A 26,415-nucleotide genomic window follows, 5' to 3' on the forward strand; every position below is an offset into this window, starting at 1 on the left:
GTATTGTTTTGTTCTGACCCAATGTCCCGCTTCCTAAAGCAATCCGGTGTGCTACTGAAAACGTCAGGCACTGTAATAGCAACTGAACTTGGTGATGATTTGGTGCATGATAGTACTTTTTTTAGTATAACTTAAGGCATTAATTTTTCTTGTAGATAATTACCAAACGGCACAACTACTTGCCTTAATTTTGGAGCTGCTTACTTTTTGTGTGGAACACCACACATATCACATCAAGAATTACATCATGAATAAAGATTTGCTAAGAAGAGTACTGGTCTTGATGAATTCAAAACACACGTTTCTGGCCCTGTGTGAGTATGGAGCTGTTGTGATTTCCTCTCAGGCCTTGTGTGTACTGTGTGGAACGTATACGACTACAAGAGCATGCCTTAATTCAAAATTCATGTTAATTTCCTATTTATTACTGACTAGCTGTTAGGTAATTTTGAAAATAATGTAGCAGATGTCTGTTAATGTAGACCAATGCAGTTCATGATGGGAGGAGAATTGTTGTATCTTTTGAAGTCCACAATGATCCTTTCAAGTCTGTGACAATGAGGATCACTTGTGATCGGCTGTCTTTATTTAAATGGAAATACTGTCATTTCTTAATAATGTCATAAATCTAGTGCTCCTTGTCGAGAGTGAATGAAATTTTGTGAGCCATGGTGTTTAAAGAATAAAAAGGGGCTGGTTCTGGGAGGTGAACATAGAAAAGCGCAGGGATGAGCTAATAATTTAACTTCGCATGTGCTGAAGTTTATTGCTGCTGTATTTCAAGAAGAAATTAATGGACCCTGATCACATTCAGATACCCAGGAAAGTGAAAGAATGAAGGAAAGGTTACCTGTCAGCAAATGTTCTTCTGATCTTTCAGAAAGTGTTTTTTAATGCGCTTGTTTTGGGGGCACATCTTCATCTCGGTAACATCAGGTTTTTCCAGCTCTTTCCAAGAGCAGCAGATTGGAGTCCGGGCACGTAGTTACTAAATTCTTGAATTTCTTTCTTCATATAGGTGCTCTTCGCTTTATGAGGAGGATAATTGGCCTAAAAGATGAATTTTATAACCGTTACATCATCAAGGGAAATCTGTTTGAACCAGTTATAAATGCTCTGTTGGATAATGGAACTAGGTACAATCTGCTCAACTCTGCTGTGATTGAGCTGTTTGAATTCATCAGAGTGGTGAGTTAAGCACCTTCCTCAACCCTTACACATATGTGGCATCTCGGGTAGAAATACAAAATGCAAATCTTTCCCTTGAAATAGAGTATTGCTACTTAAAATCACAAACTAAAAATTCCGTAGATAAATATCGAAATAGAAGGGAGCCAGTAAGCTGCTTCGTACTGTTTTACTTCATCGTCCTTTCAGAGAGTTATGTGCAGGCTCTACTTACATAGAAGTCTGTGTTAAAAGATAGTATCCTGTAGACTGAATTCTTTTAAGTGGTTGACAGTGTTTCTGGACTGAACCTCGAAGCGAGGAATTAAGTGAAATATGTTTTATGTGAGTAAACCTTGGTATTACTGAGTATATGTGAGACTAATTTGACTGTAAATTCAAATTATCATTGACCTTTAAAGTGCTGCGCATGTGCTTTCTTAGACAGTGTCAGCTTTGACTCTGTAGCTTTTCCACTGGCAGCATTTGTGGGAACAGTGTGTATGTGGACAGGACAGACAGTGGGGAGCACCCAGCTTGTACTGGTGGTCAGAAAACAAGGACTTGCAACAGTTTCTGCAGGTGCTTTGATGAGAGAGACTTCTCAGGGAATCTTTGTGGTCTGTGAAAATAAAGGGCAGTTTTTAGTCGCAGGGTATCATAGCTGCTGTCTCTTCCAACAAGAAGAAAATGCGTTGTGTCTCCAGGTGACTTTTGCCAGCGTGGTGTGAAAGCTAAGATTTGCCTGATCCGGTGAGGTTTGTTAGAAGGGGACTGACCAAAAGGTGCCTCATCCCATGTGAGCTGCTGCAGTTACCGAGGGCTGGAGAGCGCTGCAAGTTGTGGGGAGAGCAGGGCACACCTAAACTCCTGTCCTTCTCAAGAAGGCTTAATCCTAGATAGCACACATCATGGTTTAATCAAGCTGTCATAAATAGAACTGGGACAGTACTGGGTATATTTTCCACTTATATGGGAGATGTAATAATTATTTCTAGATTTCAGCTTTTTTAATATGGAAAAGTCTGATTACTTCACATTTGTTCTTCACAATAATGTTCTGACTGACCAATGAATCAGTACCTTTTAAAACTAAACTCTAAGGCCTTCTGAACTTCAGCATGTTAATATTTGAGATTGAAACCCTGTTTTGTTCTTATGCAGGAAGATATTAAGTCCCTTATTGCACATATAGTTGAAAATTTTTATAATGCACTTGAATCTATCGAATATGTTCAGACATTCAAGGGATTGAAGACAAAATATGAGCAAGAAAAAGACCGACAAAACCAGAAACTGAACAGGTACGACCCAGTTTGTGTATTCTGAGACTTTTATTGAATGCCATTATGTGGTCTTTTCTTACTGCTGGTTGTTTTTTTTAATCCCTAGAGGGCAGAAAAAGCAGAAGGCTGGGATTACGGGGTTTTTTTCATTCCTCATGAAAAATTCAATTAGAATTAACCCTGACCTGGCTTTCCATGTGGCCTACAGTAGTACAGTTCATGTTTGTCAGTATATTAAATGTTACATTTGGAAAACTCTCAGCTTACAAGGAGCGGAATCTTCTTTTGTCATTCAGAGTTAGGATTCAGTCTGCCTTATTGTCAGCTGGGCTTCTGGTGAAGTTTGCAGTGATGGTGGAACCAGGGACGGAGCTGGGCTGCCTTTGCAAACGCGCTGAATTCACTTTAACGGTTCAGAGGCTATTTCTGATCTCGGCTGAGTCTGAAACAGCAGGCAAAACGTGAATCACTTGTCATGTGTCTCTTACAGTGTTCCATCTATATTGCGTAGCAATAGATTTCGCAGAGATGCAAGAGCCTTAGAGGAGGATGAAGAAATGTGGTTCAATGAAGACGAAGAGGAAGAAGGTGAAGCTGTTGTGCCTCCAGTGGAGAAGTCAAAACAGGAGGATGATTTCCCAGATAGCTATGAAAAATTTATGGAAACTAAAAAAGGTATTTACTCAGTTTCAGGTTGTCAGCACTGGAAGTGCTCCGTGGCAGATATGTGGAGTGTCATGTGAACAAACCAGAGGCTTGTTCTCTGTACCATAGAGCAGGAGTAAGAGTATTCCATCTGATTAAGTAATGAATTCCTAACATGTCTTTGCAAGCTAGTTTAGGATTAAAAGAACATGTTAAATTGCTCCAAATGTGCACCTAGTTTAAATGACACTCAAAAGCAAAACGTTTCGTGTGCTTATGTGTGTTGAGTGAGCAGTGTCCCCATGTCCACAGCATCTGTGCCATTCTCGGTTCAAACGCTGCTGTGCTTTGGATGAGCTCAGTGGGTGAACTGTCAATCTAATGGAACTGGAAAATGAAAAGGCAGCTTTTGCCCTGTGATTGTAATGTGGATTGTGTTCCGTGGTGTACAGCTGATACTTAAGTATGAAAACGTTTGTCCCTCAGCTAAGGAGAGTGAAGACAAAGAGAATCTTCCAAAAAGGACTTCAGCGGGCGGATTCAAATTCACTTTTTCCCACTCAGCCAGCGCAGCCAATGGTGCAAACGGTGCAAACAGTAAATCCATGGCAGCTCAGACATCGCCAGCAAGCTCCGACGGCTCCTCTTCAAAGAACACGACCCTGACCACAGCAGTGACGGCCACAAAGGTGGGAGAACTTGTACAAAAGCTGCTGTCCTTGCTTAGGACAGCGGAGCAGTATCATGAGACTTTACCGGTTGCAATGTGGTAAGGTTAGTGTTAGCCTCTAGGCAGGGTATCTTATTTATGTATAAATTCATCCAAAGCCTGGTCTAGTTAAACCCTTACTAGTTTGGGGGAAGGTTTAAGGAATTATAGGTGGGACTGGAGTATGTTGGTAATCTGGTGGGCACAGTTTAATCTTGCATCTCCTGCGTAATTTAACTGTACCCACTCCTCAGCTTTAACTGTCCAGTTGCTGCTCTGTGTGTGTGATACACATACGAGATTGGTTTTTCTGAATTACATACGTGGATCCCCTGTCACAGAATTAATAAGTGTTTTTAAGCAGACGAAATACCATAAGTGATGCCTCTGTCGTGTCTTACGCAATTGTGCATTGTTTTAATCTTTAGTCTGCAAGCTCGTGAGAGGCTACAGAAAAGTGTGGCAAAAATTTATTGCACACACCTAAGACTTGCCAGTAAAATGGATGTGCAGTGCACGCATCAGATTTTGTGACTCTGCAGTTGAGAGCTTAAAAAGCCATTTTTAAATAAATCTGAGGCCAGATCCAGAGCAGCGAGGAAGTTCTAGTAGTTTTTGAACCTCAAGGTTCAAAAACGTTCCCAAGACAAACGGGTCTTTGAATGAGAAAGGCATCACCAAGCAAGATTCTGCAGGCTGGTGTATCCTGGACAGGTTGGCTGGGGGTTATGTACTAAAATTGCACATTCCTGGGTTTCCTGGGTACGTTTTTCAGTGTGAGATTTTCCCTTTTTATTTTTTTTTTTGTCTTTCAATTGACAGGGAAGTCTAGTTGGCCTAGTGGATTACCCTGATGATGAAGATGATGATGAAGAGGAGGAAGCATCTCCACGGAAAAGACCTCGTTTAGGTTCATAAATGAAACCAAAACTTCAGAATAAAAACTCTTATTACGAGGTTTCAAATGCTGCAACTGTTTTAAGAGCTAAAAAGAATCTGATTGAGAAAGCTTTCTCCCATGAGTATATAAGATAATACAAGGAGTAGCAAAAGAAACTCAGTATATCAGCTAGAAAGGGTTAGTTCTGTAAACAGAAAGCTTCCAAGGAACTTTAATATCTTTCTAGTAAGTAAGGAGTCTGCCATTCAGGCTGTCAGAAAAATTAAAAATAATTTTTAAAAAAGTGGGTTAGTATTCACAGAACCTGGATGATGGCTTCTCAGCTAGGAAAGTCTCAGGTGTTGGGAGGGCAGGGGGAGGGCAAGGTATGGTAAAGACTTTTTTAGAAAATATTGCAGGGTTTCCCCAGTGTTTAACAGAACTAGGAAAAAAAAATCAAGCTTAAATTTTGAACCCAGTAATCTTAATTTTATAATGGTGCTGTCGGTTGTGTTCTTTTAGCAATGCCTTTTTAAAAACAATTTTAAGGGAAAACTAACTGTTTGCATAAGAACAATCCAGATTTGGGGACCATTTATTACCAATTAAATAACATTTCTTGTGGTCAGAGGGAGGGACACTGCAGTTATAGTGCATGTTGAGTTGTTTAAAACAGTTAAAAATATGTTTTAATTTGTATTTTTCAAGAGGAGAAAATGGAAGCTAGATTCAAAATGGATGGTTTTGCTTGTTTTTTTTGATTAGACATCCAGTCCAGTAGTATCTATACCAAGGAACAGTCGCTTCCAAAGTATCTCCAGGAGCTGCTTGTGTCAAAGCGGTGCTGTACCGGGCACACCCGAATAGCTGTCGGCTTGACGGTGTGGAAGATACTGAATTTGAATCACTTTCTGTGTTGGTACATGAGCTGGCTCTTCTTGGAGCAGCAAGCCATTTTCCTGCTTGCGATTTTAAATTGCGTCATTGAGGTGGTAATAAGAAACACTAACAGGTTTTTCATAGTGATGAATTTAGCGGCGTTTTAACACCAAAGTCACTTTGAACCAAGACAGAATTACTACTAACAGAACACCAGTCTCTGAGGGAGAATCAACAGGCAGCGCCTGAATCTGGGTGTAACACGAAAGCTGCTTTTTTAAAAAATAAAAGCACATTCCATGTAGGTAAGCAAACTGCGACAAGAACAGGTGAGTTGATGGCGAGTTGATAGAGGCAAACAGTCCAGGTTTTATTTTCAAGAGCAGCAAGTGAACTGTAAATATTTTAATGTTAGCTTGCCCATATGTGATCTGAGTGAGAGGAGTATCCCCATGGCAGGGTGTCGGAATGTTAAAATACAAAACCAGCTGCAATCCACCACATAGATCACTCTTGTAATATGTGTTATGGGTCCATTTCTCCTGGAATAGTTTAAACTGAAGCAGTTTCTCTGTTTTGGAGATTTTTGTAGTTAATTTTAGCTATTGTTTGGAAAAAGATGGGCTGTCTGTGTAGATATGAAGTATAGTTTTTTTCCATAAAACAGAAGGTTTATTTTGTATTAAAAATACCACTGTACTTGTTTTACACCATTTGTATACATGTGGTGATATTAATGCTGAACTGTAAAATTCAGGAATTAAAATGTGACCCTGTAATTCCATAATTATTGCTTTTGTTTGGTTTGTTGTACATGGTAAGTTAACTCAGAATTTTAAATGTGGCCATTTCAGAATATTTTTTAACATCAGTTATCTGTGCAGTTTTAAAAGCAACTCTATACCACTAGATGAAATCCTAAAGGGAATGTGTGAGTTCTTACTGAGGCGTAAGCTGGACACAGGCATTCTGCCGTGCGTGGACCTGGGGACAGCGTGTTGCCCTCCGCGGGCTCCAGGCAACCAAGAGTGGGACTCCGTGTCTTTCACCTGTGCGATGAAGTGCCCTGTTGGCTCCGGACGCAGAGGATCTGAGGACGCGTTCGCTGGTAAAGCGTAGCTGCAGTCTCGTCACCGTGTTTGCTCGCTCTCCCACTGACGATCATCTGGTTTTCTTCCCGATGAGCCTTTCCTCTCCATCGGTAATGATGATTAACTTCATCCAGCACTATACACGCTGCTCGAGCAGCAGAGTTACGCAGCATGTGCCTTTACCTGAGGCTGAAAAACAGTGCCGCCTGGTCTGTGGACCCGAGTTGTCCTGATTCTCTTAAACAGCCACCCAAAATGAGTTCTCTGCGCGTCTGACTGAAGCGTGTTCATCCTTGCTCAGCGTTCCCCATCACCCTAACTCTTCCCTGCAGTACCGTCAGGAGCTTTAAAAATACATTCAGACCAACAGGAGAGGTCTTTTTTACAGCAAAAACAAGAATGTCATGAATTTTTATAGTTACTAGAAAAGGACTGTGTAAAGTGGCATTAGATGTCCCGTTTAAAACAAAAAAACAAAAAAATCCCTGTAGAAGGTGACATGCAGCTCTCCCTTTAACTGGCTTTTGTCTAGGCCCATCACCCCCATAGATCCTGTTTCCCAGTCCGACCTGGTCGGTGCTGCCTGGGTTCTGCCTCTGGGCAGCCACGTTCCCGTGCCCCAGGGGCGCTTCCACTACTGCTCTTTTCAGAAAAAGAACAGAGCATCTGCCAACATGTATCAGTTATAAATGCTATTTTAATAAAAAGTTACATGAAACTTGAATTGGTTGGGTCGCTTCTTTTCATGTGAGTTGTGGTTGCAGTCGGCTGTGTAATGGCATCGCACAGACAACAGCCTCTCCCCCTGCTTTGTTTAAAGTCTGTCAAAGCAAACCAGTAAACGAGATTTCAGAAGATTTCTACTTTGAAACTGAATTGCTTGTGACAGCCCTAGCTTTTACTTTGCAACTAAAGCAATTATTTTTACTTAAAGTTGCATTGTAGCAAAATTGGACCTAAGGACTGGTAAACTGCCCCAAAAGTATGTAAAACAATGTAAGCCAGAGTTGGTATGTAAGTGTCTCAACTCCAAGCTACATTCATTATCTGCTTCTCAAAAGTAAGATGGTCATAGTTGCACTTCCTTGTGAAATTAGGCTTTATTACATTGCACAGCTGAAAAATAGTAATTTGTTTATAATATCCTAATAAAAGGAACAAAGTTCTGTAATCTTAAAAAAGTTAAAATTTCTAACTCATTCAGAAGAGTTCACATAGGAATTACTTCAGCAGATCTCAGTATCTGCATTTGTTCTACGTAATGTCAAGCGGCTGAGGCCAGTAGTTCAGAGTGATGTTAAATGGCCTCCCTGTTGAACAGGTTCCAGTGAAAGTCAGTGAGGTTCCAGCATTCTGGAAAAGAAGTGGGTTTAGTGTATATCAGTGTAATTTTGAATATTTATATACAAAGTACTGAATTGCTTGTCTGAAAGTTCTATAAAACTAAGCATAATAGTGGAAAACAAATACCTTCAATTATTGATTATATAATTTACTCTAAAAACATACTTATGTCCTTGGGGTCTGCAATGAGCTTCTTAAAATTACTGCTTATTAATAACTTCTTCTTTTAGTTTTTCTGCAAGCATTTTTCTCTTCTGTAGTAATCTTTGCTTCTCTTCTGACATCTCCTAAAAACAAAATTGAAAAACACTGCAATAAACTGCGTGGCTCTCCTGGTCGGTACCCTGACTTCAAACGCCGACTGCTGACCAGACGCACGTGCCAGATCAGGCAGCTGACACGCCATTTCTGGAACCAGAGCAGCCAAATAACATCACCTACAGACCTGAGGCTGCAGCAGCCGTCCTTCAAACTCACTTGCTATCCAGAATGACTTAAAATACTATTCCATTTCTTGAGGAGTGGATCCCAGGATATGGACAACTGGCTCTTTACATCAATCTGCCTTTTCTTCCACTGCAGTGTGCCAGACTTTCAGAAAGGACTAACCTCAGCTTAAACTGGTGCTGCTTAGTTGTTCTAGAAGTTCCCCAGTAAACAGTGTTTTTGGCACGTTCTGAGCGTAATAAAATGCTCACCAACTCTGAAAAATACCTGAGGCAATAGAAGGTCCTTGGACTTAAGTACATACTCTTCTTTACAGAGCAATGACTTTATTATGATTTTTTCTTTTAAAAAAAAAAGTTATTCCATTGTTTTGTGTGAGTTTTAAGGTCTTCTACTAGTTTCTTCATTTGTCTTGCGAGTTTTCAAGCATTTCTTCTCATATAAATGTAGATCACACCCGTTTATGGTAAATGCATTACATCATGTTAACCATAACAATGATTAATAAAAAAAAGTGTAGGCTTTTTTTGTGATACAGACCTCTGTGTTGGCAGGGCTTTATCCTGTCATAGGGCTCTGGGGTTTTTATGGCTGTACTGCCTTTCTCTGATAGGATTTACTTCTTTATTGCCAAACTAGATTTTTAATCATCCCCATGGTGCAAAGATTTTTGTGATTTTTAGCACTTAAGTCAGAGAACACAGCAGTTAATTCACTGAGGTGCTGCGCACATGTCTCTGAACGTAGAGCAACCTTTGGACAAAAAGAGACCTTCAACTCCAGGTCTCCTATAACTCCAGTAAGTTACAGTCACACTTCTTCCGCCAGTGCAGCCTTCTCATTCTGGCCTGTGCTTCCAGCCCTCCCACAGCCTCGGTTGTTTCTATCAGAGACAACTGGATAGATGACAGCAGCATCCGCCCTTCAGCGTGCCTTGTCCTTCTAAACTCTATCATCATCATGTCACTTCTATTCCAGCAGCTGGTGCATAGAAATCAACAATTTCTTCATCTGAAATAGGCATGAAACTCTCAGAACAAAAGAACTGAGCAAGTTTGTAACCTCTGTAAAACTAGACTTAGCAAAAGAAAAATGTTCTCATTTCAGCTGGAAAAAAAAAAGAAAAACCCACAGAGATTTAATGGAGCACAAACAGTAGGTCACAGATTATAGGAGGAAACCAGCATTTAAGCTGTTCATCAACTGAAATCAGTCATGAGGAGCTGATGATACTGAAGTGAAATAACAGGAAGGTAATCACTAAAACTTCTAGCCTATAACCTTCTACAAAAACTGTAACTTGAAAATACTTCCTCTCTACTTCCACCACTTGCCTTTTTTTATCCTGCTACAGTATTCAGCAGGAACTTTTACATCTTCACTGAAATCATCTATGCTTTTTATAAAGCATCCAGAATAATTAAAACGTTTGAATCCTTTACCTCTTCAGGATGTGATTCCTCTTCTTTCTGGCCAGTGTTTGTTGGTAACAGTACGTTACTTCTTGACTCCTTCTTTGCAGCCATCAGCATATCTCGTTTTTTCTTTAGATAGTCCTCTCGTTGCTTCAGCTGCTGTTCTTCAGGTTCTGATAAATTCTAGAATTTTTTAAAAATACATTTTAAAATTAATTTAAAATTAATGTTACATCTTTGTGAGATAAAAGCTTTTACATCATATTTGCCTCCAAAATTACTAGCTGAAAAAAAAAAAATCCAAGTTGAAGTTCAAGCCAGAGCTGTCTACTAAGAAAATATCACAGGAGAAAGGCTGAATGCTGAATTCAGTTCTAAAACTAGAATGGTGATCTGAACTTACGCAAATTAAACTGGTGAGTACCACAAAACAGTGTTTGCATGACGGTTTAACAAAAAAAAAAAGCCCAAACCAAAACCACCTGACTACAATAATAGAAAAAATGTATATTTAAGACAGTATTACATTTAAATCTATTATAAAAGTAATACTGTCTTTTTGCATTCTAGTTCTGTGTTGGGGGGGGGGTGTCTTGTTTGTTTTAAACTTACAGGTCCTTTCTTGCCAGCTTTTTGCGCTGCATTGTCTGAACATTTTCCAGCTGACCTTTTCTTAATGTCTTCTTTCCCTTTGGTACAAGATGGCTGAGGTGAGCTTTCTGTTCCTTTTTGTAGCGGGCATACTGGTTTTAAGTCTTCCCTCGCAGATTTCCGAGATTCCACTAAACAGCAATTTTGCATAGAAAACAATTAGAAAGAATAGAAATATATCAACTAAAAAATAAATCTGTGTTTCTTCCAGTATCCCGATGGCTCTTCTGATGAAATGGAATGCTTTAAAAAAGAAATCATATTTTTTCCCTTTGTATTTATCAGTAAAACCGTCTTTCAGAAAACAGATCAATACTGTATTTGTACTGTAAAAGCAATTAAATAATGTTTTACATTGTAAGAACTTCTACTGCAGCGAATTATAAAACATTGTCAAATGCTTGGAATGCAATTTCATATTCTGTGTTCCAATAGTCAGTTCGTACGGAGACTGCACTTCCCATTTCTGTCTTGGCAAGTCAAGCCAGTGGCCAGCAGCTTAGCAGGTGCACTTCAGCCAGTGCTAGGTACAAGGGTACTGGCTCAGCTTTCAGCTTCAGAGAAAGGAATCCAAAAATACTGTATTTAAGTGAACTTGTGCAGCAGAGAGGGGGGAGTGAAGCTCAAGAGGTGCAAAGTGTTACACTGACAGCCATCGGGACGTGCTCGGCCCGCGCAGCTCCATTACCCCTCTTCACAAGGAACCATGCCCCAGCGTGAGGATGCAGTGGGAACCCCCCAGGTTTCTGATGCTGGCAGGGCTCTGGGCCCCATATGGGCCGGCTGGTGGGTGCCTGGGCAGCTCGGGGCAGCCATGGTGCAAACAAGGCTCGGGCAGCTGCTGGTGTCTCCAACTCCCTCCCCTTGTGCGTGGTAACAGTCCTGCACGACGCCCTCTGCACCTCTTGCTTTTTTCTTGGACAAATGCCACCTGTGCTGACAAAGAAAAGTACCCCTGTACTGATGCCAGCTGTGCCTTTCACACCTCTGCAGGTACCAAGGCTCGCTTTGCCTTGCATCCCACTGAACTCCATGGTGTCTGGGATGGCATCGTGGTTCCTGACGTCGGAGTCAAAGCCTCTCCAGTCACTGGACTGCAGAGCAGGGTATGTTTTCAGAACTTTACTAAGACTTTATTTGACCTGCAACTACTACTGAATAAGGTAAGTTGGTGCTCCTACTCTACTTTTATTAAAATGAAGAAGCTTTTGACTGTTTAATATGTGCCTGAATATATCCATGCAGATGCAAGAATACAGGTAGTGAAATATGAACTTCACTGTGTTCAGTCAGTTCGAGTCTATCCATAATACCCGAGCTGATACACATAACTGAATGTAGCTAATTATAATTCTGCAGTGCTGGACCATGGATGTTTGCTGTAATGCTGAGAAATAACTCGCATGAGTGTCAGGGTATGAATTCTCTCTTTGGTCTCTACCAGACAGACGGCAAAGCTGGCTCCACTGAGGCTAGTGCAGGGTGAACACCACTCAATTGTTTCTTTAAGTTAGACCAAGTAATATACATTTAGCTCTTCACCATTGCTGCTTTTGTTCGTACAGAAAATTACAAGATAGGTAATTGTGAAAAGGTAGGGAGAAAAGCAAAGGAGAGGAAGACTTATTCAAAGTATGGGAAGCAAACCAGGACAGAAATGTAAAACAAAGCTCAAGCTGAAGAATTTACATTTCACTGGTATCTGTCTGCTGGAAGTCTTGACGCTGAAAAGAATGTCTTTATGTGATGGATAAAAGTTGTTACGGTTTCTGTGAGAGGCCAGACTTTAAAATTGCTAGAAAAAAAATCCTCACACTATAGCTGTCTGAACAAACAACGGGGGCAAAAAAAACCCCAAAACACACACTTGCATGCCAAATACCTACCCCATAACAAACATTATGATGAAGGCAAGCTACTTACCAGAAAGCAGTTCTTTGAAATGTGTTGTGTGTATGTAAATTTACACTGTTGCTGTCCATATCGCAAACACTCCTGCTGGAGATGTTTGTGTCCTAGCAGTACCTGTAGGATGTGGTCATAGGACCCTCAGTATCACTTAACCCACGAACCTGAAAAGATGCTGAGAAGGGAAGGAGGGTGGACAATGAACGTACAAACAGACAGCACATCTCAAAGAATTAGTTACTGGCACGTAACATTTTTTCTCCTTTGAGAACTTGTCTATATGTACATTCACGCTGTGGGTGACTAAGCAACACTCTTTTCCATGTGGACAATTACTTCAAAATCTTCTGAAAATACAAGCACCCAGGACCACTCCAGCAGATGCTGCATCCTTCTTGTCCGTGTGATACACACAGCTTGGTGCAACTTTTCAAGTAGCTGCCCTGCAGGTGTCCAGAAAGGGAAGTGTTGTCCCAGAATGCAGGAAAGGTCACTTGTGCTCCGAGGTGTTGCACATGACCTTTACTGTGAAATCCACCCTTCTGATCTCTATGTAGTGCAACAAGTTGGGTGGTCAAAGTACAGGAGGAATGGTTTTGCAAGCTCTAATCTGTAAACTGTTTGTAAAGGGCTTACCAAAGGGTAAGGGTCTGTAGAAGAAGATTCCCATTACAGATTCTTCTTGACTTTTGCCACCACTACCCAAACCCACTTTTCTAAAAGGTGACACTGGAGGATGAGCTGTGACAAACTTTCTTAGTAGCCTCTTTGGACAGGTATGCTGCCACAAGATGCCAGTTCTACAAGGATGAAGATTTCCAAGGACCTACAACTTTGTGTAGGCCTGTCCCTTCTTTGGCATTTAAAGAGCATAGGAATGCTCAGCACCAGCTGAGCAGGCAGTGGGTCCGCACAGAAGAAGGGACCCACTCAGTGCAGGCAAGTTTTGCCTCCTGAGCTCCAAGGTCTCCTGTCTCAAAAGCACGGGATTAAGTGCTGTGGCTGGAATATTTTCTAGGAATGTGCCTTCCTCCTGAAACAGGAAAACAGCCACTGCAGGACAGATATAGTTTAGTGGTGCCATTGCAAGGTGGCACAACTATGCAAAAATAAGAGGAGCAAAAGCAGGCTGGGAGAAGAGAAGAACGCAAGTATACCAGCTAGCCTTCTGTATGCTTCCATGGGTGGAAAGGAGAGAAGAAGAGTGTAAATAAATGTAACAAAACTTCAGGAGAAGGACAGAGGGGATAAGAGGAGGAAAAAAAAAAAAAAAAAATCTTTAAAAGGTTGGTGACACAGTTTATTTTTTACGTTTCCTAATGTGAAAGACACTAACTCAGCTTAAAAGAACAGAGGGTTCTACAACCACATCACCTGGTAATGGCCATCAAATGAAACAGCAAGGAGCAAGTATGCCCCAAAGGTACTGCCAAGGCTAAAAAGTATCCAGCTCAAGTGTCTGTGATACGAAATCTTCCAGTGTGAATGCTGCAAAGAGAAACACTAGACACAGGAAAAATATAATTAAAGACAGCGCAGACTATTATTTCCCAAAGTTGGAATTATATTCTTGGAAGTCACATTTGAATATTAAGTTGCAAACTTTTCACAAACTCCTAAGAGCAAATTCCACTGAGATGCAACCTGCTTTTGAATATCACCTATGTACACCTATATACATAGATATGTGTGTATATACACACATATACGCTCCTTTCCACCCAAGAATTTTCCTGCTTTCCTGAACAGGTCAGCACGCTTGTGCTTTAGCTGCAACACAAACATACCAAGAGCACCTCCCCACAACCGGTGATTCTGGTTTTTCTCCTCCCTGTAAAAGCACTGGCTTGGTCATGCTCTCCAGTAAATAATTATCGACAAAAAAAAAAAATCAGCCAATTTTCACTACATAACTTGGGTAAAGTTAAAGAGTACTTTAAAGAGCTCTCCTCATTATTGTAAGCTGGTAAGTGTCACAATCCTACTCAAAAACAAAATTGTAGAATTGAAAAGATTAAAATGAGTAACAAAAATCTGAACCAAAGGCAAAAAGATTCAGTTTGGTGGCCTGACAATTCAGCTTGAATGAATCTTAAGAGTTTAAGGTTGGTTTCTTCAGAAATATTTGATTGCTATCAAGAAATGTTGTACAATTATAAATTAAATCTATAATGGCTACACACAGGGAGAGAAAGCATAACTTTTCAAGTAAATGATTCATAGTTACTTACTGGGAACACATTGTTCTTAACAGTAATGGCAGCATAAGCACAGTAAACTGAAAGATGAAAACTGCTGTTAGGCTCCTGTATTTCTCCTCCAATTGGAGATGACTTATAACATCATTGAATAATAAAACAACTTGGGTTGGAAGGCATTTCTGCAGGCCACCTAGTGCAAATACCCTGCTCAAAGCAGGCCTAACTTCAAAGCTAGGATGGTTTACTCACAGCCTTATCCAGCCAAGTTCTTAAAATCTTGGTATTAGTGTACTCTTCAGTGATTTGAAAATAGTATCGTATTGCAATCTCAGCATTGTACCTTCCCATAAAATTACCTAGTGAAAATTTCACAGTTTCTTCAGAATCATCAGCTCTCTCAGTGGACTCCTTAACTTTTACAGCTTCTCTTGAATCTGGAAAACTGCAGGTGACATCTGGTGATTTAAGTTTGTCATGTGCCTTAAATTAAAACAAACAAACAAACAAACAAAACCAAGCATTACATTTCCTGGCAGTGTACTTCAAGCATTAAACTGTCAACACAAAGAAAGCTTCCCAAAGGGACTTTCAGTTAAAATTGTGCTGTTTACACTACATACTGCATTGTTAAAGGGAACAAAAGCAAACTACTTATTTTGTTTTACTAATAGGAATATTCTTACTGGCTTATAGTCGTAAATCAGCATTTTTTATTTTACTTCAAAACATGTTCTCTAATCAACAATCAGAATTTAGAATATTAGGTCAATTGATATTTTGCTTCCCAGCTACACATAGATAATGTAGGGGCTTTTTGCCACACTTTGCATGTGAGTTTTTCTGGCCACACTTTGCTTTCAAGCAGATCTCTGTCCACCAGAAAAATACCAGTAAGAGAACCAGGAACATATACTGAAGTTACCACTGAAATAGAGAAAAAAATCAGCTGAGTGGAAACAACAGGTCTGGATAATCTCTGACGCTATTGTTTCACATCTACACTTGCCCAGGAAATCTTGACAATGCAACTCACCTCTCAAAATAGTAAAGCCAGCTGGGATTTGCACAGAAAATGTCTACACTGTTCATCAACCGTCTAATTCATGTCAGAACTCACAAGCATTCATCAAAATATTATTTTGTAATAAAACATTTTCTAACAAAAACATATTATTGAACAATAACTATCACCCTCTCTGTCCAGGTGAACTTGACTGGGGCCTCAATAATCTGGCTTGTTTATCAAGAATATTGATATTCTTGGCTGGTCTATAAAGATTTGGATAAGCCTGCTTCTTAATATTTTTTGAATTAATTCATAAAATGAGCCGAAGCTTGAATTTCCATGTTGGTTTTGTTTTGTAAGAAATCCAGTAGAACAGGTGACTCATTTCCTGGAATCTACCATTGCAGCACGGGCAAGAAGAGTTTTGTCACCACTTTTCTGCAGTGTCAGACAGTGGGAGAGAGGTTTAATTTGGTAGAATATTCCAATTGTTTAGGACTTGTGCTCAGTAGCGTAGCTATCAGCTGCACCTGTCATGGGTATGAATTGGGGAGTAGGATTGGAAATGAAGTGTTGACCTCTGCAGTAGCTACATTTGGTCTCCGGGCGGTTTTGTCAGTTCAGGCTGAAGAAACAGTGCTTTCTCTTTTCAAGTTTAGCATGCTCAATTTCCTAGTGACAGAAAAGCGATTCTGCTCTTTTGAAACAGGCTACAATCACAGCTATTTTTATGTTTTCCCAGTGAAGGGGAGATCTTTTGCCACAAATCCACTGTGGCTGATCTCAATTTCAATTTGTTCCTCAGTTGCTGAACGATTGTCAATTTGGCCAGTCCCTGTTTACATTCAGTTACCTTTCTATGTGGTTTACTCTGATGGAGACCAAGTCATGGTCTAACTTGGAGAGGATTTCTGGTTCCTGGTGATTAAGTTCTAGAAGTATTGTGCAGACTTAAATTCATTAACTATACTGTCTATGAAGTGATCCTTAAAATTCCTGAAGGATTATGAATGCCGTAATCTCTAAGAAGCTTATACTGTGAAGTCTCTTTGATCTTGACAATATTAGTAATTCAGATGTTCTCTGGACCTGAAAGGTTGACATCCGTTACCAGGATTTTCGAATTCAGATACTGAAGAGGGAATATGCTTATCTCATGAGCTCCACCAAATGGCTTGTGGTTAATGGTATCATGTATAGCACCAGCGTCAACACCACCATCAAGAAAAATGTAAACAACAGAACAGACCTTTCAAAAAGAAGTGTCAGTAAGACCTTCCTGACAGACCTTTTGTTTGCTTAGGATGGTACACATTACCTTAAAGTGATACAGTCAACACCCAGGACAGGAATATCAGAGTATTTCTTAATCATGAGCATAACTCATCTGGAAAAGTAAGATACTCACTTCTTCAGTCCTTTTTCTTTCTTGCTCTATTTCATATTCTTCCTTCGATTTCCTGTAACACAAAATACAAGTAAATACTCAAGACTTCTTTAATATCAGTGACTTCTAGGTAAATTTAGCGCTGCTTAAATATTTGAGGACTAACAAAACACTAACAAAATAAAGTGAATTTGTTAGTGTCCAAAATACTTCCATGACTTAAATGAAAATACACTCTTAATAGAAATAAATAATTATGATTAACACACAGAATCCAGCATCCTCAGTCTATAGTTCCCTGTGCAAAAATAATTGTGTAAGAATTTCCAGGGTTTATCTATCCCATGTTTCATTTGCTGGTTTAAAGACAGGGACAGAAGTATTTCAGAATACAGAGGGGAAAATAGCATAATTTAATATAACCTGAATGAATTAATCTGCTATTATTTAAGGTTATATTTATATATGTGTGAACTGGGAGTGGAGGAGAATCTATAGAAGTCGTATCAGTCCTCACACATCTTCTTCTTAGGTCATAGCAACAGCCATTGAACACAACTAAGAAGGAAGCTGTAGAAAGGAATAAAGCCTACTGCAAAAGCAGAATTTGCCTTCCTAAGGCCTTAATGTTTAGGGTGTTCCCCAAATGGATTACAGCTAGCGTGCTCCTGTTGTCCAGAGACATCTAACCCAGCTCTAACTTCAAGTCTACCTGGAGATTCAGAGGAGAATGGAAATGATGGGGCTCTTCAAGTTGCACACCACTGCACCAAGACAGTTCATCAAGGCAGAGCGGTTAGGTCTCAGTCTTTAAATATTCCTGATCACACCCACTGTCTAGCACTGTTCATTTTCTCTTAGGTAGGATTTTGACAAGAACATTCACGTCATATGTAAGATGAAGGCAGTTTCCTGGAAAGGGCTGGAAGAGTTAGGCCCTACATACTTTTATTTTTTATTTTAAAATAACGTACGAAGTAGGACTGATTAATTTTTTACCTTAGAACCTCCCTCAGTATTTTCATTTCTTCTTGTTCAATTTCACTGAATACATCTGAACCCTCTGTCAAACAGTCAGGCAACACACCTATAAAAAAAACATGGCAAAATTTATGCATTAGTCTAAGAATGGAGTAATGGAATGGAATTATGCATTACTCTAAAGAATGGAGGACAAATATTTTGTCCTCCATTTGGCATCATTCTTCAGGCAGAGAGGGGAAAGGGGAAAAAAAAAAAACCAAACACTATCTAATTCTTCTTCCCTGTAACTGTTTCCAAAAAGATTCCAGATCCTGGGCATCAAGTTGCTAGTAGCAAAAAAGCAAAGGTTTCTGAACTATGAAAGTTTTGGCATCTAAGGGTAAAGCATAAGTCATACTCTGCATTGACCATTATATAGCATTTCCTATAGACTGCAATTCAGCCACGGCTAACTGAACCATTTTCAAATTTAGCTGTTATATGAAACTTGAAATTTAAAAATTATTCTCTGAAAAAACATGCATGCACTAAGAAGACAAAACAAAATGGTAGAACTAAAGGCATGGAAGAAAGGAGTGGCTAGATGAAAATCCTCTCAGAAACATCAGCAGGGCAGCAAAGTTGGGTGTATGTTATTTTCTCTTCTTTAAAAGCATGCATGTATTAGCATGATGAAGGCCACAACTTCTGCTTTCTATATGGATTTTTCATATGCAACTGTACAGTGTGAATTGCAAAGTAAGCACAGCAGATAGTACAGCATCGTTGCTATGCAAGTACGCAATTCAGACTATCAGTATTGCCATTGTGGATGAACTGATACAATCGCTTTAACACTATCACCAAAATTCTTTAACAAAAAACAAAGTCAAGTTTCACAGACAAATTTAGACAAACAGAACTGAAAAATCTGTTCATTCAAAAAGGAATGTAAACAGCTGTCACTGAGAATACAAGCCAAGGACTAAATATTGAAATCATAGTCCTAGTAAATTAACTGAATGTTTTCCATTAACTTGAACTGAACCAGTATTCCTTACTCATTTATGAATGGGTTACATAGTCATCAAAAGAACACTAAAACGATGAAGAGAAGCAAAACCCCACATTTACCACTTCTTACCATTTCTTTCTTTAATGATTCTAATTGCTTGCAATTGCATTTCAATATTTTTCTGTACCATCATTTTTTTAAATAGTCTAAAATCTTCTGCTGCCAACACTGTTTGCAAAATGGCCTGTGGGAAGAAAGATACGCACAAAATTAAAAACCCTAGAGAAATCACAACCATCTCAGTCTGCTTGAAATGATATTAAGATTTAAATTCTGTGGAGCATATTTTTAATAATTACATGTAATTTTCCTATCTGTCTATTCTTCCAGCCATGCAAGTTGAGCTACTAGTCAAGAAAAGAATTTGATGGTTTATGTCTTTAGATCAACATGTCTACAATAATATTATCACCAAACCTGGAGCATTTCCCCATGTAAATTTATAACTGCAATTCATTTGACTTCCTGAACAAATGCATAAGCTTGAGTGAGGAATGTGCACTCTGAAGAAGCTTGTTACACATCTAGGAGGAGATATGCCAACAAACCCCAATTTAAACTGGCAGCAGAAGCTCCCACTCCTCTGCCCAGTATAGCTGAGACAATTCTGAAACCTATCTTTGAGCAGGTGCCTAACCATGCCTTGTCTTCTCAAGGCCAGTGTTTGTCTTACAGATTTTACTGTTTTATTATAAAATAAAAGGAAAACATCTTTTATTTTATGGAATATGTCTGTTGTTTTAATCTTTGTCTGCTACTGTAAACGTGCTGAAGACTAACATAAAGCTGACAAATACACAAATAAAGGTGGCAGAAACACCCTAAGCTTAGACGTTTGTTTTAGAAAATACAAAGCACAGAAGATGAATCTCAAAAAGGTCTGACACCACACAAATACCTGTCATTATTTTCAACATGCGCATTTTTCTGGTCAAAGTTCATAATATAAACAAACACATTATGCTTTAGAAAATTAGTTTTAACAAGAAATCTTTTCAAAGTTTCATCTCCACGCTGCTATATTAGTGAAAATACAAAGATAAAAGTTAAATCTATACATTCCTTAACAAAGGAAAATACCTGTGAAGTGTGTGTCTTTGCAAGAGGAGATGAAAAAGCTTCTTGAAATTTCTCCTCATTGATTCCAACTTCCTTAAGATAGTCTTCTAATAATTTTTCAACCTGTAAGAAAGCATAAGCCTTACTTTCTCAGAGGCTTTTCCCTAAGCATCATATGAATTTTTTTCATAATTGTATATTCTTTTCTGCTGACATTGTATTTTAAACTCAAAGGAAAATCACTGCAATAGTATAACTGATTTGTCTGACATGTCAGGCTCTATTTACTTTCACGAACTGTTCAAAAATAAGCATTTTTATTACTAAATTTGATTACTACTTAATTTAGCTGCTCCAATTTCCAAGAATCTGACTTCTCTGCCTTTTCTCTAGACTTCTGACTAGTATTTCTCATCATTTTCTGCCCTGCAGGTAAAAGGCTTTTTGCCAGTTTGTGTGCCTGAAACCCTTCAGGGTCAGAGCAAAAATGGATATTGGTCTGTATTTATTCAACTGATGCTTTTTAGCACCAAGTATTACCAAGCCTTGTTACAAAAAAGTATTTAGCAATCTGTGTGGATTGGTTTATAGCTATTTTAGCATACTACAAAAATCTCCTGTAGTTTTTTCTGATAATTTAAAGTTAATACAAAAGATTTGCCAGACTCAATAGTGAACAAAATACAAGTTACACATGTTCTCAGATACTGTGCTGTTTATCATTTTAACTTGACAGAAAATATGAACATTATCAATCTTATGAGTACAGTATTTCAGCTATTGGATACATTAATTTTCATAAAAAATATGTAACATAGTGTAAGAGATGTGACTGTGTTAAAGTTTCTTTTCTACGTATCCGGTATTTAAGCATAAAAATGCATATGATAACTATGACTCAAAGGATTTCTAAATAACGTAACAGCCAATATTAGAAAATTCTAAATACCAAAGATAACACAATTAGAAGTTCATCTAAATACTACTTTAACATTTTAAATTATATTTCTTAGAAATCTACCACAAATAGTGAATAATGCTCACCAGAGCTTGGTACTCCTGATAAATTTCTGTGTAAGACAACTTGCTTTCTTCTTCATCATCAAAAACTGCAGGAGGGGAAAAAAAACCAAACACATACACATTTTAGAGTTAGTGTATACACCACAAATTACCTTATGCCTTACAGAGAAAGATTAACCTTTACAAGGTAATACATTTAATCATATGAAAATATAGGTCATGATTGATCCTACTCATGTATTTTTCCACACGTTCAGGCTAAGCATGTACTTTTGGTAATTTAAGGTAATTAGATTTCATAAGTTAATACCGGTAAAACATATCTTCATAACAGAAGCAGATTCCAAAGCAAGTTGAAGATTCAGCAGATGCGTACACTAAAAAGTAAGATTTACTATAAGAACTACCATATGAACTTGTGTAACATTGTTCTAAGATGGCAGATGACATACATAAAGCAGGAAATTTTTCTCTCTCTCCATGTATTTACGTGGAGTATGGATTAATGACTTAAACCAAATATTTCAAAATGTCATTCATTTCGCAAGAAGCCAAGGTGATGCAGGAAAATTAGACCCTGCCTGCATAAAATCAGGTAATCCCAAAGGGGGAATCTGCTGCAGATAAGTTATTTTTTAAATACATCTATCCTAATTTAGACAAAATAGGCATCTGTATAGTATAGACCATATTAATCATATTCATGTAAGTTCATATTAAGAACTCTTGACTGGAAATATCAAGCTAATGATCTCTACACTGTAGAATAGATGGAAGAAGCAGAAAATATGAGAAACTGAAAACTAGGGTTTGGGGTTTTTTAATTTACATTTTTATTGTGTCAGCATTGAACAGCAGTAATGTAAAACCTAGCAATTAAAGCAGAGGCTTAGAAATAACGCTTCCTCAATCCCCTTCAAGATTAGCCACTATATGTTGGACAAGTCACTTCCCATGTGCATGCTTTGAAGTCATTTGAAGAATGGGAATTCTGCTTAAATTGGTGAATGAGTGTGATTTATTCTTCTCATATATATGACATCTCTGATGGAAGATGCTACTGATGTGCATAGAATTAGTATAACTTCCACACAAATTTAGAGTGACTTTTAGAAAGCATAATTTCCTGGCTGTGACAGCCCCAAGGCAATGTTGCTCTGAACCTCAATAGGGTGTGATGCAAGATGGCTGCTCCTAAAACAGAAAGTATTTGCATCCCTTTCGGACAACTTACAGCAACACAATGACAGAAATCTAATCAAACAGTTCAAGCCCTCTAAATAACTAAGGGAAACTTCCTTTTTAAATGACATCATCTGGAAAACCAACATTTGCTTTTGTTTCATTTTTGCACCAATTTTTTTAATGAAGGGATTTAAAAAAAAAAAAAAAAGAAAGAAAAGCTTTAAAAATATCTAGGAATACATTCCAATGGTAGAAAACGTACTATAAATCTTACTCTAAAAAAATTCAGCTCCTGTGGCAATCACCATATTACCAAACCCAAGAGAGTGAAGACACTCAACTACCTCTGTTGTCTTCTGCATCTCCTCCACTCTGGGGGGATCTCCCTTAACAGGTCTCGCAGACCCCAACCTTTGTCTTTGTTTCTTTGTTCCTTTCTAACTCCTACTGTTCCTTCCCAACCTGGGCACCTAAAGGATGGGTGACATAGGGATGTCACCCCTCAGTCAGCGTCCACGCCAACAGCTGGCCTCACACTGCCAAGGGGATGCTTCCAAGTCCTCCTCCTCCTTCCACTGCTGCAGGACAATGTGGAAAGCAGAGTGGAAAGTCTGCACAAACTGCTCTCCGTTCTCAGGCTCTGAACGAAATGAGGATGAAGATAAGTGCCAAGTAAAGCAAGCTGCAGTCAGCATCTCCTCTGAGTTAAGTGGCATTAGGCAATACTTTGAATGGAGGCCTTGGATTTTCTTGAGTCAGGGCTCCTAAATCACGTAGTCATTATTTTCCTTAAGATTTTGGGACAGAGTCTTTGGTCACCTGACAGGAACAGAGAACTGAAGAACCACCGTATCAAGATAAGCCAGGGGACCCAGGTACCCTGGAAGAAAAGCTCATCATTTTTCTGCTAAAATTTAAAATCTTCGCTAGGACCCTTCAAACAGGATGAGCCTTAAGTCAAATTTGAGTTCTCCCTGCTAGACTGAGCCACTGACTCATTTCACCTCGCAGACAAGAGCTGGTGAGCAAACCCACAGGAACCCTTTCTCCCCCCTGCCCCATCCTCACTGACTGGAGAGGCAGCTCTGTGCTGGGAGGGGAGGGAGTTACAGGCAACAATATCTGTTTATTCCTTTTGTACCTTGTCTTTATCTTCTGGTGCTCGGAACTATTGTCAAGCTTATCTATGTCCAAGTGATGTTTCAATTAATATCTTGGAACATCTGAACAGAACTGAGAAGTCCTCTCCCTTGAATACATACCCACATATTTAACTTCAGTTTCACAGCCACATAAAAGGAAACTAATGAAGCCATGAGAAATTAATCAAGTCCCCGGAAAGAGGGAGAGAGAGAAAGCAAATAATTACCATCAGATAGGAAACCATTAGGATTGTTTATAAGATGAAGTGCAAGGACTTGGCCTAAGTAACTACAGATCCAAAATAAATTCCTTACATACCAATTACCAAAACTCAAATTCTATTTTTGAGGAATCATAAATTATTGTTAGTTAATCAAAATGTTGCTAAATTGCTTGTTCAGCCCAAAGACTATATGTTTTGTGAACGAAAAGAATTCTGTCCTGACAAAATATCTCAGTAAAAAAAAAAACAGCAACAGAATCAACCCGTATATTTACAGAAAGGAAAAGCAAAGAGCACAGACATCTGCAACTAAAACTTCAAATTTCTTTAACTGTGCTTCTTGCAACCCTAGCATTGCAGTAACACTTCTTTAGCCTTTTTTTCTCAATAGCTTCTGACAGTTGTCCAACAGCACTGTGAAGCACAAATGATACCTTGGAAGATCATTCAGTGCATGCAATTTCTCTACTTTGTTCCTCTAATTTCTTATGTAGAAACAAACTGGCAGGAAGCAACCATTATACAAGCCTGCCTCACACTACATGGAAATTTACAGAGGTTCCGTAAATCTTCTTACTGTCAGTAAATTCCCCTCAACCTTCTAATGAGACATCATTGCTCCAGAGAGGGATAATCAATTCCCCAAATTCCTAAACCTAGACCCTTTGCATGATAATCAAAATGTTTGACCAACCTCAAGTTTAGGCAGACTTTCCAAGAGAAAACTGCTAGCCTAGATTTTGCTGTTGCTTTCTAGCTGTAGAGTCTAGCAGCTTTACCTTTCTCGCTTCCCAATATACCAGGGAAAGGAGTGCATACTCACAATGATCTTGCCTCATGCAAAGCTTGGGAAGGGTAGAAACAATGCAGCATAACTGAGCAGCAACTGGTTTAGAAGCTGTGATCCGAATCAGAAGTGCGTCTGTTCCACTGAATATGAAATAAAAGTCTTAATGGACCCTAACAAGAATGACTGCACAATAAAAGCCACTGACAGCCTTGCTGAGGCCAACTATTACAGAAGCTGTTCTGGAGCCCACAGCAGGATGGAGGGGAGGAAGGAGTAAGCCCAAGCAGGTAGAATACTGTAACAGTAAGAACCACTCTACTTTGAGCCGGATGCGAGTAAGTCCCTAGAAATAAATTGTATTTGGAAGTCTTAGTTTCTTGACTTCGGTATTTTAAAATTAATGAATCCTACATCCTGTCAGCTGATACTAAAGGAACAGATTTTATTCATAGTAGCCATAGAAAGTTATCCTAAATGAGTCTACAGCAACATGCTTTAATACTTCTGTGTCAATGTCTGCAGGATGGGTAGGATCACAGGCCATCATGTTCGCAAACACACTTTTTTTCCCCAATAATCGCAAAAGAAGGCTTCCTTTTTTTCTGAAGGACTTACGCGATGCTTTCAGACTTGCCCAAATTGTACTTGTTTTGGTACCATAAGGATCCAGGTGCTCTTCAGCAGCAGAAAATTTGTTCTGTAAGTAGCAGAACTAATTCAGCCAAACCTCTACTGCAGAAAGTCTATTTCCTCCTTTCCTCACTCCGTATGCACGCCCATATGGGCCTCCTCGGGCACCTTTACACAGAGCTACAGGCCTATCCCAGTCCCCTGCTCACTGCCTATACTTCCAGTGTACCCACAGCATTCCCCAAATTATTCCACAGTTCCCTCAGCTCTTTTTTGAGGAAGAAAAGGAAATTTAACTGGAGTTGCTTCCGAGCTAAACTCATGCACAGGACTGCCTACAAAACATAACCAGTAACCACTGACTTTTTAGTGCTACCAATTTTTGAGCGGTACCAACTTACGGTTTCCCATCTCTTAACTGCCAACGTCCACAAAATCGCAGGAATTTAACTTTGGGCCTTCTACTCTTCTGTCCCCCTGGCCAGACAGCAGTTTTAATTGTACTGTCCAGTTTCCTAAGGAAAAACATCTAGCTATGGATAAGTATTAAAGGCCTCCAACTGCTTCCTAGCTGCGTCAGGGTATTACGCGCAGCAGAACGAACAACTCGTTTAGGTGTCACACTGTAAGCTCACGTCGTAATCCCCCCTTCGAGCTCCTGAATGCCCACTGCCGCGTCCTGAGAAACGGCTGGCTCAGGGGAGAGCGGCTTTCCACGGGCGGGGCACCCCCTCCTGAAAAACGGTGCGAAAGCCCAGGCTGTGGCTTCGCAAAGCCCGACCAGCCCTCAGCGGGGACGGCCTGTTGTGCCAGAAGCCCGCAGCCCCACAAAACCACGGGGGCCGGTGCCGCCACGGCGCATGGAGCGGCGAGGGGCCACGGCCGTGGACCGCGCCCGCGGCCCCCCGCCCCGGGAGGCTCTCGCCCGGCCCGACCCACCGCGGCACCGGATGCGCAGCCCCCAGCACACCGTCCCGCCCCGTCGCGGCAGGCGCGCATGCGCAGCCGCCCCGGCATGGGGGGCAGGCCCCCGAGGGGGCGCGGGGGAGGGTTTGGGGGACCCGCGCCCCGCCGGCCCCGCCCAGCCCCGCCGCTCACCCTCGCACTTCCGCTCCATGAACTCCAGGATCGGGATGGACCAGGCGGGCCCCCGCAGGAACCCGGCGATGGTGTCTACCACCCACTCCACGTCGCCCTCCTCCTCCTCCGCCGCCATCGCTGGGGCCGCCGCGGGAGGGACGGCGAACGGCGCGGAGGTCGCTATAGCGACCGGCGTCACGGGGCGGGGGCGCGCGCGCCTGACGTGCG

The 26,415-nt window shown here is 40.1% G+C and overlaps 2 protein-coding genes across 11 annotated transcripts in view; one reads left to right on the top strand and one right to left on the bottom strand.

The window, feature by feature from the left end:
- The window catches only part of PPP4R3B (protein phosphatase 4 regulatory subunit 3B), a 31,008-nt gene extending 23,627 nt beyond the window's left edge, over nucleotides 1-7,381 (top strand). For 3 of the 5 annotated variants that reach the window (XM_075413589.1, XM_075413590.1, XM_075413593.1), the window contains exons 11-16: nucleotides 156-314; nucleotides 1,019-1,188; nucleotides 2,332-2,471; nucleotides 2,944-3,128; nucleotides 3,585-3,787; nucleotides 4,630-7,381. In XM_075413589.1, coding sequence (XP_075269704.1) covers nucleotides 156-314; nucleotides 1,019-1,188; nucleotides 2,332-2,471; nucleotides 2,944-3,128; nucleotides 3,585-3,787; nucleotides 4,630-4,725 — 953 coding nt within the window. In that variant the 3' untranslated portion in view covers nucleotides 4,726-7,381. The remainder of the gene's footprint in view (nucleotides 1-155; nucleotides 315-1,018; nucleotides 1,189-2,331; nucleotides 2,472-2,943; nucleotides 3,129-3,584; nucleotides 3,788-4,629) is intronic. The other 2 variants (XM_075413592.1, XM_075413594.1) reach the window with 1 other exon arrangement.
- CFAP36 (cilia and flagella associated protein 36) lies at nucleotides 311-26,415 on the bottom strand. 6 transcript variants are annotated; one of them, XM_075413597.1, is made up of 11 exons: nucleotides 26,206-26,412; nucleotides 21,158-21,222; nucleotides 20,135-20,236; nucleotides 19,124-19,238; nucleotides 18,016-18,103; nucleotides 17,038-17,089; nucleotides 14,980-15,103; nucleotides 10,476-10,645; nucleotides 9,891-10,046; nucleotides 8,167-8,288; nucleotides 311-1,050 (listed from the first exon to the last, which is right to left on the bottom strand). In XM_075413597.1, the coding sequence occupies exons 1-10, from the start codon at nucleotides 26,321-26,323 to the stop codon at nucleotides 8,202-8,204; spliced, it is 1,077 nt and encodes a 358-aa protein (XP_075269712.1). In that variant the 5' UTR covers nucleotides 26,324-26,412; the 3' UTR covers nucleotides 311-1,050; nucleotides 8,167-8,201. The 6 variants fall into 6 exon arrangements, with proteins under 6 accessions (XP_075269712.1, XP_075269713.1, XP_075269711.1 ...); XM_075413598.1 differs by lacking the exon at nucleotides 311-1,050 and adding an exon at nucleotides 7,419-7,478; XM_075413596.1 differs by lacking the exon at nucleotides 311-1,050 and adding an exon at nucleotides 7,487-8,010.

Source organism: Opisthocomus hoazin, chromosome 2, assembly GCF_030867145.1.
Source record: "Opisthocomus hoazin isolate bOpiHoa1 chromosome 2, bOpiHoa1.hap1, whole genome shotgun sequence".
Taxonomy (NCBI): Eukaryota; Metazoa; Chordata; class Aves; order Opisthocomiformes; family Opisthocomidae; genus Opisthocomus; species Opisthocomus hoazin.